Source organism: Xenopus tropicalis, chromosome 4 (genome assembly GCF_000004195.4).
Source record: "Xenopus tropicalis strain Nigerian chromosome 4, UCB_Xtro_10.0, whole genome shotgun sequence".
Taxonomy (NCBI): Eukaryota; Metazoa; Chordata; class Amphibia; order Anura; family Pipidae; genus Xenopus; species Xenopus tropicalis.
The window spans coordinates 122,164,041-122,177,714 of NC_030680.2; the positions used below are offsets into that span (position 1 = coordinate 122,164,041).

Below are 13,674 nucleotides of genomic sequence, written 5' to 3' on the forward strand. Positions count from 1 at the left end.
AACTCAACTCTTCAAACTTGAAAAACTTGATTCTTGGTATACAAGTTTATTCAAACGAGTTTTCCTTATTAATTAAGAAGTGAACATTCAATATGCAAGATTATTCAATTTAGAAAAACAAACTTGAAAATTGATAAGCCCATTAATGTCCATAATTTTTCATTTCTACAGCAATTTTTGGGAATTAGTTGTAGCCGCAATAATTTGAACTACATCACAATGAAAATGTTAAGCAAAAATGATCTTTTGCTACAGATTTGCTTATGTCACTATAGAGAAAAGTGAATGAATGTACACACAACACTTTTGTGACTCAATAGCAACATATTTCTTTACCATTATGCAACACTTTTGAAATTATGCAGAATTGCGACAAATCCATAAACCTAAAATCCAATTCAAGCACTAGATGCACTAAGTCTGTTGCACTTTTCCAACTGCTTTCTTTCAAGCACTTTTGTGAAATCCCTGCTATGTATTTAGAGTATGGATACAAGCAGGCAGCCCTGAGGGTTTACAGTGGGTAACTCATACAAAGATGGATTCACACTCTTGGTTTAGGTTTGCCAAAGATTGGGTAAAACTGTAAGTTTAAAGACATATCTATTAAATCCCCATAACAATAATACACTGTTTAGAAAATATTCTAGATATGTTCTAGATTCTGACATCAACTGACTCCATGAAGGATCTTATATCTCATATGAATTACCTTGCCTAAAAAGGCACACTGAGTCTGAAGATTTATTTTTTTAATACAATATATATCTTGAATATGTTTATGAACAGTTAAAGAAATTGCCAGAATTGGGTAAGATAATATTTACATAAATAACAAACACATACAGTTACATATATAGGCAATAATGACAAAAAAAACAATCATTTGATAACTGGATGGAAACTGATGGAGGAAGGGACAATTTATGTTATACATCGGAGTTAATATTGGTATACAGCAAAGCATTAAAGAATTAACTCCAAATGGGTTAATGGATTTCTGTCCCTCTTTATAACAAAACCCACCCCCCAAAAAATGTTAAACCCAAAGTTCACTGGTTTGGTTTAATCCTGTGGGCACCAGTTCTATATAATCCTCTCTGCTACCCACAGGATTAGAAGCACCGGCCTCTACATTGCTGCCCCGAAACAAACAAAAATAGATATATATATACGAATATATAGTTTTATATTTACACATTGTCTCTACTTTTTTTTCCATTTTTTTCATCCTGAAAAACATACTTCATAGTATCCTCTGTATTTCCCACGTTGGAAATGGTTCTAAAAAGTAACATAAGAGAGTTGGAAATGTCTACTGCAGAGAATCCTTAATATGAACAATCATTTGAAAGCGATCATCTTTTGCCATCTGTAATACTTCTGACTTGTAGAATTAAACATACATTGACAAGTAACTGGGGGGGGTCATTATGTAAACAACAAGTTATAGATTTTGTTCCAATAGACTGACATGCTAGCTCTCTGCTGTTTGAGTATTGCACATGGGAAATGAGAACAACATGATATAACAGCTAAATAAGACATTATAGTATTTAAGACTCTGATACAGACAAAATAACATTCTTGCACCAGAAGCTTCAGATCAGAAAATCACTGCTTTTGTTGTGAAGTGTTTCGACTCCTGGCTCTACCATGTTAACAGGATATTTGTTTAGCTAGATTGTTCTCTTATAATGTTTTTTTATTCCTCCAACTTATTTCCCACTATATCATGAATGAGCGGTAATAGAAATTACCAAATCAGAAAAAAGCACTCTATCTGACCACTTAACCCACAAAATGATGTTAGAATTGAATATGTTATAATGACATGTTTGGCACGCAGCAACTTAGATCCCTCGGACCAAATGGTATTCAGAGTATGAAAAGGGGTTAGTGGAACTTCCTACCCTGAAAAATTCTGACCATATAACATAGTGTTAGAATGTTTTTAAACTAGATTCTGGACATCTGACTGTACATATTAATGTGTCATTTAGGTCATTTGCTTGCTCTATTCACAATACAATGAATAAAGTTTGCAGGTTTTGAATCTCCAGCCTGTGTTGTGTCCATAGTAAGTTTTTGCTTGATGCCCTTGAAGCACAAGAGAGGGCTAGATATAACTTCATTCATTCTAACATGCATTATACTTATTTGTTGACTAACTTTCATGTAAATACCCAAGATAAAAAAAAAATGATGTTCATGCTATCCCTTATTTCATACAGTCTAGCAGCCCAGGTTAGTTCGGTAAGTAGTCAAGCTGCTTTTGGTTGGCTGTCAGAGGCTTTTGTTTTATCGTACAAAGAGTGTACATACCTAAGCCTCCAATGTCACTTCAGTATCTAAGATCAAAAACACAGGTATAGCAAATGTTGCAGTTTCCTCCCTTTGTACAAGAGACCCAAGTCCATAAACTTTGTAAAAAATGCATTCCCTTCCCCCATCCCTGCATTGCCCTGCTATTCTACCCCTACTATGTTTATGTCTTTTCAATAAAGAAGAACCAGTCACTGTCTTTTCCAGGGGTCTGTAAAAACCATCTAGGGTTTACTGATACTTTTGGAATCCAGATTCCACCTGGGTTATGAGCTATGAAAGGACCATGCTGGAGCCTATTATTCTTCAGGACCTGTCCCTCCTTAGTTATGTAGCTTTGTCCTCTTCATGGTCTTGACAGTGTAGTATAGACTGGCTGTTCCCAATGTGTAGGGCTGTGTGACTGAGCTACACTTGGAGAATCAGATATTGCAGTGTAAAGTGGACGTTGAGGAGGTCCCATGTAGGAAAAGGCTGAATAGAGACTAGATGCTTGGGAGGAATGGCTGTAATAAGAACTTGATGGTTGATGGTCAGCATAATCGAACTGTGGCCTGGAAATGGAGGGGAATGCTGAACCATAATGTGGAAGGCCAAGTGAAGTGTAGGTCAGCTGAGATGTAGATGGTTGCTCTGTATAATGACTGGTACTTGAGCTTTCTGTCTTCACTTGAGCTTTGGAGTCAGTTTGGGGGTGTTGCTTTGCCAGAGCCCAAGCAGATGGACCAGCTGCTAGAGCTCCACTGAGGCCATAGCTGGAAGTGTAACCCCCAATGTGACTTGGGTGCCCAGCATGACCATTAGGCGGAAGGTACTGGTCAAATTCATTGACGTCAAATGTCTCCATATTAGCCATGACATCATGGCTGATCTCACCTATATCCACATTTCCAAAATCAATGTGAGGTTTTCCCCCTTCTCCCAATGAACGAGACCCATCCCTCTTGCCATCAGACTTTCCTGCCTGAAGCTCTGTCTTTGGTGTTGTTGGTGGGGTAGGGGGTCCATGACTTTGACCTGGAATTGAGTAATTCTTTTAGTTAACAGGGTAGATGTTACCGTGACCCTTTCTAAAACAATCCCCTCATTTTTCTATAGATAACAATTTGCTTTATTGCGTAATAAAGTAATTATTATACTATAATATGCATTATATAACAATATTAAAATGTCGTCCCCAGTGGTTCTAAAATATTTTCTTAAAGCTGTACCTGCAGAGTGCTCTGAATTCCCATCAGACATGGGAGAACCATGTCGGTGATCTAGATGGGAGTTTTTGTAATGTGCTTGTATGGAGGCAGCTCCACCCTCAGCTTCAGAGGACCCATCTCCCTCTCCAGGGTTGGGTTTTCCATTCTTCCGTCTACGAGGCTGGTACTTGTAATCTGGATGGTCTTTCTTGTGCTGCATTCGCAGCCTTTCAGCCTCCTCTATAAAGGGTCTCTTGTCATTCTCATTCAACAGCCTGTGGTAAGAGAAAATGGCCATTCGTTTTTAACTCCTATGGTTAAAATTTTTGTTTCAAACCAGCGCAAAGCACATAGAAATAAATAGAAAATAGAGATCAACAGTGTGAACAAGTGGACGTAACAAAATTAAATGTAACTTGAAAGCAAATGAAAGCTTTGTAATTGAATTGTTGTTGCCTTTTTTGTGATTATATTGTATAAAAAGCTCAACAAATTCTAAAAGACATAATTACCAACCTGGCACTGTAGCCTCAAATAATTCTTATTCTACAAAGCCTCTAGAAGAGGTTTTCCAGACATTGTGGATTTAAGCATTTTCCCCATTTATAGTCCAACATTTGGTTAGACCCATCCTTACCTAACATAAAGGGTGCATATATATGAAAACATCATTGTAACAGTCAATAGTGCGATAGTTGCAGTAAATATGCATTCATCCTTCAGGCTAGATCTCCAGTCTGCTGCCCCATATTTGGTAACCTATGCTTTAAATGGTTGGACCCCAGATAAGCTAACATAAGAAGAGATGAAGCTATTATACCCATGGTATAAACATGCCTGCCACTGAACAATGTAATGCTACACACCTATGAACATTTTCCACAGTATGCTTACCTCCAGAGTTTTCCCAGAGTCTTGCTAAGCTCTGCATTATGTAAATGTGGATACTGGTCAGCCAGTTTCCGACGTGCAGCCTGGGCCCATACCATAAAGGCATTCATGGGCCGCTTAACGTGAGGCTTGGATTTGCTGCCACCATTGACCCTTACAGGCATAGGAACCAACGTCCAGTCGTAGCCGCTCAAGACCTGGGAGACTGCTTCACGAATGCATACTGGGAACCTCTCATCCTCTGAATCTTGCTCTTTCTTTACTTTTGTTTCTTCATCATCATCTGGACTGGAGTGAGCATGAGGGGGAAGCGGGTCTGGAGTGAGGGAGGGATCCTCAGACCCAACAGGGCTCATCTCTACTTCGGACAAGCTTTGGTCATCACTCATGGTGCCTGCTTACTTCACTTCACTCTAAAGGAACAAAGGAATAAAGCGGTGTTACCAAACAACATTTATGTTTTCAACAATAAATAAAAAGCACACCATATAACATAGTAATATGTAGAATTACAAATCACTCCTAAAACACAAATAGTCTTAACTGCCCCCCATTTTTTGCAGAGAATGCCCTGTATTTGAACCATCCAATCCTATTTCACAATATGAGTCACAAGATCAGAAGCACTGCCTAAGCATGCCCTATTTCTTTGCAGTTTGGCTGTTACCCAAAAACAGGGTGGGCTTGCACAGGGTAATAAGAGCCCACTTCACAACAGTTGGGGGGCTAAATATGTGGTAAATGGTAATGGTAAAGAATCACAGCAGTATCTGAGCTAATCTAGAGGCATTTAGAAAATCATAATACTGTTATGCACTTTTTATGCAACATGTAATGAAGTAGAAGGGTTCATTTGGACCTCTTGGTGTGCCCATTTAGTTGCCCAAGACTCAACAGCACTTGCACTGTTGCTGGATGGGCAAACACATTTAGCTTCCAAAATGTATATCATAAGAAGGTTAAGCAAATTGATTAAAGATCAATTTTCCAGAGCACTACCTAGTATGGCCATAAGGGACATTGTTCTGTTGAGTTTCATAGGGTAAACAGCAGATAATGCAAGTAAATTGGTCTCTCCTACTCTTTAACAGATCCAGAAAAGGAATATTTTACTGTCTGGTCTAATTTTAACACCTATGTTCCCTTTAAAACAGGAATTAAAAATGCAGTATTCCACTTTTAAATGTATCATAGCTACAACCAACTTGGTAGTTTATAGGACCAAAATGGCAGCTAAACAACTCACTAATTTACAAGCAGGAAAATTAACAATAGCCATGCAAATCCTTTTACATATAGCCAGTCTGAGCAGTGTGAGAAGGATTTAGAGGAACAAAGTAATCTGAACTTTAGCATTTCAAACAAACGCTGCTCATTTATGTTAAAATTATTACATTCCAAAAATAAAGTCTTGGCCCAGCCTCCTATCTCTCATTTTAAAAGGTGAAAACAAATTAAGAATACAAATACAAAGCATTTTGATTTAATAAAAGCCTTCTACAAGTCAGCCTCTCACAGAATGAAAGAGATGCATTTATACAAAGACCAAGTGGGGTTTCCGTATAATTCCCCTCCCCAGCAGGGCAGATACTTTAGGTGTCTTTTGATTTGATTCATAAATAATAAATATCTTTTTTACATAAAAATTCCGATAGCTTCTTAGCTTTATTAGTATTTATTAGGTTGCTCTTTTGTACAGTGATGGATTATGAGGGGTCAGTACCAATAAGTGACTTGATCCTTACTTAGCTCTAACATTAAGGCTATAAATGTCATTTTGTTTTTAAAAAAAATAGATAGTTTACATTCTCCCAAGAGATGTATATGAGTTATTGAAGTACAGGATTTATTTAACTTCATTTATTTAACTTCAATCCCTTGTGTTTAGATAGCTGCACATAAATACTGGCCGCTACTTCCCCCACACACCTGCTAATGGTGGCCGTAAGCCTAGTCTTCCCTTTAGCTGATCTTTTGCATTTTTGGGGCAATTTCACCAGTTTTATTATCCAGTGCCCATCATGCTTTTGCCTGCTTTGTAATGAACCCTTTTTGCAAGCCTAATTTTGCAGTGTACAAAATATCAAATATCTCTACAATAATGCAGAAATAATAAGTGCTCTGTACTAGAGTTTTATTGTAAAAGTGCAATGCTTGATTCTTTTCTGCAGTGCCAATACTCGCAGTCTTTAGCAGGGTGACCTACTTATTTTCCGATGTAACTTTTTTAAGGAGACGGGTTTGGCATTTTTAAATTACAGTACGTGCTAAATCATTACAGTTGACTAAAACATCCTTTTCCCCAATAACTAGTATATACAAGTCCTCGTATATGAATTTGTTTTCAGTTAGTTTCAGAGTATAAAACGCTTATAGAACATTCGGTGACCTTACTGGTTTATCATCAACCACAATCAGTAAGAAGTTTGTGCTGCTCGCACTCTTATTGTTCTGTGTTATTTGTCTGCGAGTCTGGTCCTTCTTCCCTGCCATACTTTTAAATTTATTATTCATTTATGCTTGTCCACAGTGATAGAAGACCAATAAGAAGACTAATAAGCATAAGCTGTCATGTAATATAAAATTCCAAGACATTACATAATCCCTTCAAAATATTATGTCCGAAAATAAATTTGAAGGCATTTTAAAGGGTATAAATAGAGCACTGATTGATTGTTATTGCATCATATGTAAGGACTAATCGTACCCATAATAATAAATATCCCAATATTCTTACTGTAACATTTTAGCAAACAGTTTGTTAACATTCAGATAATGTAAATACAGCAGTAAATATTTTAACAACATGTTTTCAACAGTCTATATTTAAATCTTTACAAAAGATGTATATAGATAGTTAAGTGGCCCTGGGCTAAAGGAATTCATAAAGAAAGTGTTCTACATGAAACATCACTTTGTACAAGTATAGCCCAGATTCTCACACCTCTAGGTTTATATCAAATTAACTTTTAGAATCAGTTATATCTCTTTTTGTGACCATTTTTTTCTCTTTACTAACCACAGAGCTGGTAAAGAACTGCATTAGTGTTCTGGCCCTGCCAGGGGTATAAGGGTTAAGGGGGGCTAATTAGTCAGCTAAAATGATCATACTGTTAGAACACGACTTTACTAACAGACGCAACGTAGGTTTAAATGCCATGAAACAGCGGTGACTATTGTACATCTCTAATAACACTCTACAGACAACAACAAAAAAATACGCACCCCCGTAACAGTGCAACAATCTGCCAAGAGGTACAAGAGATACTGATAAATACCCACATGATGAGGCATTTCCATGATTATTTCTATACCTACATGTATTAAAAATCAGTCTATTCACAAAGACATTCTGTAAAAGTGAAATGTAATAACACAAATGAAAGCAGACGCAGCAGGCCCCCCATTATTTATATAAAATAGGGCAGTCCAACCTATGGCCCTTCAGCAATTGTTTAACTACAGCGGCTGCTGGCAGTTGTACTTCACCATCAAGAGGCAGATTTATCAAAATGTGAGTTTAAAGCTTATTACATAAAAACTCACCCACATTCTATTCATTCCTATAGGATTTTTAGAAATTATTAATGGGTGAAAGTTAGAACTCACCATTTGATAAATACACTTCTAAAAATCCCATAGGAATGAATAGAATGTGGGTGAGTTTGTATGTATTAAGCTGTAAACTCACATTTTAAGTGAAGAACTGCAGTTTGGGCAACACAGATATAAAGTGAAATCTGTTTCCCCTTGCCCAAGTGTTGGTTTTCTCTACCTGCTATTTCACACATTTCATGCCTACAATGAATGCCTTGTGGGGCCCAGGGCAGTCTCCCTTATTTGCACCCCCATAAAGACAGTTCTGTATCAAACACCAGTCCAGAAAGCAAACTAACAAGACTCTAAATAAAGAAACACAGTACCTTTTATACAGCAAATGTTAGCAATGACTATATACACACACACATTTATATATAAATGCACAATGTTTGCAATATGTTCGAACAGGAACAGAGAAAAAAAGGTAATTAGAACACGTGGGTGTTCGGCGTAACAGAAAAGATGAAATAAATGTAATCATAGACGTCTGGAAGTAAGGTAGAGATTTGGGTGGTGAGATGGAATTCAAGAAAGAAATGGAAAGTCTGACAGGAGATGAGAAAGAGCAGGAGTAACCCTAAGTACCTGGCATAGTCGCTAGGTATAGAGTCATGGCTGAAAGGAAAGTTTGTCACCGACTATATGGAGAACAGGACAAAACGTGAGGCAGGAACAAAGTAGGAATTGTGAGAGGAAATCCAGAGTCTTGGTTAAAATAATGCTATAAAAGAAAATAATGTTATAAAAGAAGCAGCATGGAAAGGAGAGAAAGTGAAATTTTGGCTTCGAAAAAGCAGAAAAAAGACATGAAGGCATAAAAGTTGAATATAGTGAGAATTTGCAAGCTAACACCCATGGATGATAATGAGGGACATAAAGAGAAAGCAGAAGATACAGAATATTGATAGATATTATGGGAAAAGGCAAAGAAGCTAGATAGGCAATGTTTAGTGTGTATTGTATCAGTCGAAGCCATAAGAAAAGAGACTAAATGTAAAGCGCTAAAATTAAATAGCTTGAAAATAAATAGCAGAACATAAAAATGTATGAAATGTTTCTTAGAATGAAATTGTGGTCTCAAGAAAGAGAGGGGCTGCAGGAAGAGTTGGAATGCGGGCCGTACCTACTGAGTCTTAGTGGTAGGAGGTGAGCTGGCTCCGTCCTGTGTCAGTAATAGAGGCTCTGTTCTTCTATCTGAATGATGCTCTGTTCCCTGCCCTGATCCCCATGCCTTTAAGGCGAAGCTTTTCTCAAACTAACTACATCTTTTCCAAGAGCGATGTGATTGGCTCCCACCACAGGAGGAAGGCGGGGACCAAAAACGAAACATACCTATCTTTGCCAGGGGCTAAAAAACCAAAATTACAAGATTCCTCACTTTTTAAATAATCTCTAAAATCCTTTCGCTGCCAAGATGCCCTGCAACACTTTGCTCGTTTGTGGCAGACAGTGGGTTAATTGTACTACCATGCAATGACTTTGTCTCCTGGGATGATAAAAACTATACTTTTGTTCTACACTTTGTTATTTCAGTGTAGTCACTGCCCTTCTGTAGAGCGTCAGTTTATAGTCTAATATTGCAGCCGGTACATTGCCTTGTGTTAATGCACACACTTGTATATTGTGTGTGTGTGTGTGTGCTATTCAATCTTCATCCAGATCTAATGAACACACTACTGTTCTGGTGCACTCTGTGTTAATGCAAGTCTTGTTCTCTTAAGACAAATCTCAGAGCCACCCTCCTGGACTAATAAATACCCTGCTGTTCCAGTACAGCCACCACACAAGTGAAGTCAAGCTTGTGTCTCAGCAGCTGTTGTAAACTAAAGCTCCCAGCAACCTCTATCAGCCAAGAGATGCTGGGGGGGATGATGGGTGTTGTAGTTTATAGCAGCTGAAGAGTTGTAGCACTGACGTCCTTTCCTAGACTAAGTTAACACACACATGCAGTTTTATTATAGTACAGTCCCTCTGTCCTGGGCTAACATAGAAATCCCTCATTTTAGTCAATTCTGCCCAATGGTACAGGCTAATAAAGGTGCCCTTTCCCCTCAATTATTTCTAGCAGTTCTTACCCTGGTGATGGAGTGAAGTCACTTTAGCTCTATGCTCATAGTTCATTGCTGATCAGAGCAGTCATTTCAGCTTTTTCCTTACTAATCTGTTGGTTTAGCCATATTCACTACAAGCCAATGCGCCTCCTCCATGCAGCACCTCTTGCTAATCCACCGCTACAGCCCTTCCTGACACAACACCTCATTCATTCACTCCTAATCCAGACCTGAATCTCTCATTGACTAATCCATGGCTGTTATACTCTGCCGCAGCATAACACCGTGCGTGCAGCCGGCTCAGCAAATGAATATGTACACATGCCCAAAGTAATTCACCCATATATAATACCTATTCACTGAAATCTATGGAATACTTCAGACTAAAAAGTTAGTACTTGTAAAACTCAGGCTTCAAGATTTCTTCCTAGGACATTTCAACAAACACAGTGCAGCACTGGCCTGGATCCCCCTTTAGCATACTGCAATAAATGAATTATTTAGTTGAACTCAGAATACAAATGTCCAGTAGCAGCAGCCACTGCACAGATACTACAGCTAACATGTCACTGATTGTACAATTTTGGTCAGTGTGTGTCTCTGCGCTTCCATTGCCGTTCCATCTTTATTTTAACATACAGTCTCTTCCTAATTGGGAGAGTGAGAAGCGTTTACAGCATAACATTGATTTGGTCTGATCAAACCAGACTTAAGAGACATAAGCATCACATGGCCATACTGTCTGTGGACTTGATTTCCCTGTCACCAGCCTCAGTCTATGTTACAAAAACTGTAAAAATTGGATCCGATTAATTCATATAATAATTGTTTACAGAATTGTCGGTTGTTTGTATCAAAATGTAGTCACTGCAGTCAAAACTTAAAGAATATGGTAGGGGGTGGCAAAAGGCATATATGGGGCCAGTTCTAGGTAAGGGCAGGGAGGGCATTTGCACTGGGGCCCACAAGACTAGAGGAGAAAAAAAGTTTGCAAAATGTACTAATGTGGTAAACTTTTATGAAACAATTGTAAGATGTGTTCTGTATATACATTAGAGATTGTCAGTCTTTGGTCCTCTAGCTGTTGTTAATCTACAGCTCCCAGCATCCCATTGACAGACAGAATCTGCCAAGGGGCCATGGGAGTTGTAGTTTGCCTACAGGAAGGTTGGACAGCTCTTATTTAAATATTGTTTCCTTTTCAGAATAGTACTTCAGCCTTCCTGTACCCCCTTTTATGGTGTTTAACTGAACAGGCCCTGGCAGAGTAGAAATACACACTATGGCCACCTTTCTATTGTTGCAGAGGAGATATAGCTTTGATTTACTTCCTGATGCACCATACACTGGCAGACATGATTCAGTGGCAGATATTATTTTCAAACCGGCCCAATCAACTTAGCAGTGTACATAGGACATGGAAATGCTGTTTCAGACAACTTTATGGAGATATGTATGGTCAGCTTTAATCTGGCCTTGGACACACACTGTTCTGTCATTGTTCCAGATTATAACAATGGAACCACTGAAGGCTTACTTATTACCCATGAAACTGAACTGCCATCCCCTGTGATTATCTTCCTTAAGAATGGTAGAGCATGGAAGATCTGGCCTGTGCCTGAAGATACAGAGTGTTAGGGATTTGTAGGAATGTTTTACACAGGATGCCCAAATAGCCTTGGGCTCCCATGTTCTCATTTCGGTCAGTCCTCTGCTAAACACTGTGTAATTGTTGGTCCCCGTGGTACAGAGGAAAGCTTTAAAGTTTTGTAATGGGTAACTGCCTCCCCAGGGAATCAGGCATAAGAAAAGTCACCCTTAACCTAGAAGAAAGTCATTATTCTGATAAAGAGAGTGACTAGAACCCAAAACAGAGTCAGAAACAACAAGCCATATTTGGGGCTATGGATAATGTCTTGCAAACCTGAAGGGGGGGTTTATTGTGCCAACCCTGGGACTGCCCTGCGGGTATAAATCATCCCCACTTGTGAGATGAGCAATTTCCCAGGCCAGTCTAACGAATCATAAGGGACAGTCTTTGAAACCAAAAATATTTTTTTCTGATCTATTAGTTTGAATATGTGGTCCAATGGCACGTAGAATGATTTTGTCTGTATGTAAATCAACTGAAAGCACTTGTGCAAGCAATTGTCAGGCACTGCTTGCTTGGAAATGCTGACTTTGCCTTCACACCATTGAGTGCAATCAGGGTAGTTTAAGTTACTTAGGCTCCACCCAACAGGTTACTAAAAACACAAGGCTGGAAAAAGTGCCTGAAATTACTCCCTATAATGGAGCCATAAAGATTCAGGAAAGGCATTAGAAGGGTCTGAGGGGCACCAAAATTGCATAGTAGTTGGGTTTGGAGGCACCAAAATAACATCCGCATGAATTTGTGGTTGTCAAATAAAGAAATGCAAGTGAAGTGCATAATGCCAATAACCCAATAATACCAACCACATGTTCACTTTTATTACAATTGGCAATACAAGCCTAGATTTAATTGGGCTGTGTCTCAGATTTTGACCATAGTGCCTGACAGGTTGCACATGTTTGTCAGCTTGGGTTCACCAGAACATTCTGTGACCCTGTTGGATTGTAGATCAATGCACTGCGGAATATGTTGGAGCTTTATAAATAAATGTTAATAATAATAATAATAATAATCAGCAAAAAGGACAATTTTATCTGCTGATGTACCATGTTGTAGAGTAGACGGACAGTCCATCGGCCGATAAGGAAGTGAAGAGGAGCCAGTCACATGTTTAGCCAGTTGTATAATATCTGTTGTATAGGATATGGGATAAACAATCAGATACCATGGAGACTCAGTCAGTGTATGGCCACCTGTACGGTGAAGAGACACTGAGCTACTAGTAGCAGCTACTTTTTCATGGCTACTAAATTCCAGTAAATACCCTGCCGTAGATAATACTGAGAGTTGCCTCTGCTAAAACACACGTAGAGAAAATTTTCAGTAAATGAACAGCATTGTCTATGTTAGTAGCCACGACATGTAACTGCTACTAGTAGCTCTGTGTGTCTTCACCCTTAGGCTGACTGAGTGAACTACTAGCTGGTGTCCAGCAGTATACCTCAAAGCAGTCTATTCCGTGGCTGTAGAAGCTTCTGTTGTGAACTGCAACTCCCAACATCCTCTTCTAGCCAGCTTCCATTGTGGAGTCTAGTTTGGTTCTCCCGAAATACCAGTTTTGCCACTAAAGAGACAATTTAGCAATGAATAAACCACATTCATTTAGAGAGAATGGATTCTAATTATAGGGAACATAAGAGAGCTTTCCTGTAACAGAGCAATAGTGTTCCAAGTAGCACAGTCTACCATTGAGTATGTCTCATGCCTAATGAATCAGAAAGCCTTCCAGTGAGAGAAACTGTTTTCAGCTTGGTTGAAGGGGTGGGGGGGTCTCCATAATAAGAAACACTGCTTTCTAATTAGTATTATAGGCTTTTAATGAGCAAAGCTAAAAGTCTCATAATTAAGTCTATCTTGATTGCCAAAATGATCGTGTTTTCTAGATATCAGTATCCCCTTATTGTGGTGGCATGCAGTTCTTATACAATTAAGGATGATTTACCCTTGCAGGGAGACAATAACC

At 38.7% G+C, this 13,674-nt stretch overlaps 1 protein-coding gene across 2 annotated transcripts; it reads right to left on the reverse strand.

Moving 5' to 3' along the window:
- Positions 1-735: 735 nt before the first annotated feature.
- sox10 (SRY-box 10) lies at positions 736-9,256 on the reverse strand. Of its 2 annotated transcripts, none has more exons than XM_012960405.3 (4): positions 9,134-9,256; positions 4,410-4,819; positions 3,537-3,790; positions 736-3,342 (listed from the first exon to the last, which is right to left on the reverse strand). In XM_012960405.3, exons 2-4 carry the CDS (start codon positions 4,793-4,795, stop codon positions 2,672-2,674), a joined length of 1,311 nt encoding a protein of 436 aa, XP_012815859.1. In that variant the 5' UTR covers positions 4,796-4,819; positions 9,134-9,256; the 3' UTR covers positions 736-2,671.
- Positions 9,257-13,674: the final 4,418 nt, after the last annotated feature.

Coding starts and splice junctions, on each gene's coding strand:
- sox10 (XM_012960405.3), bottom strand. CDS start 4,795: ATGAGTGATGACCAAAGCTTGTCCGAAGTAGAGATGAGCCCTGTTGGG. Junction 3,791..4,409: donor ACTCTGGGAAAACTCTGGAG/GTAAGCATACTG, acceptor CTCTTACCACAG/GCTGTTGAATGAGAATGACA. Junction 3,343..3,536: donor GAATTCAGAGCACTCTGCAG/GTACAGCTTTAA, acceptor ACTCAATTCCAG/GTCAAAGTCATGGACCCCCT.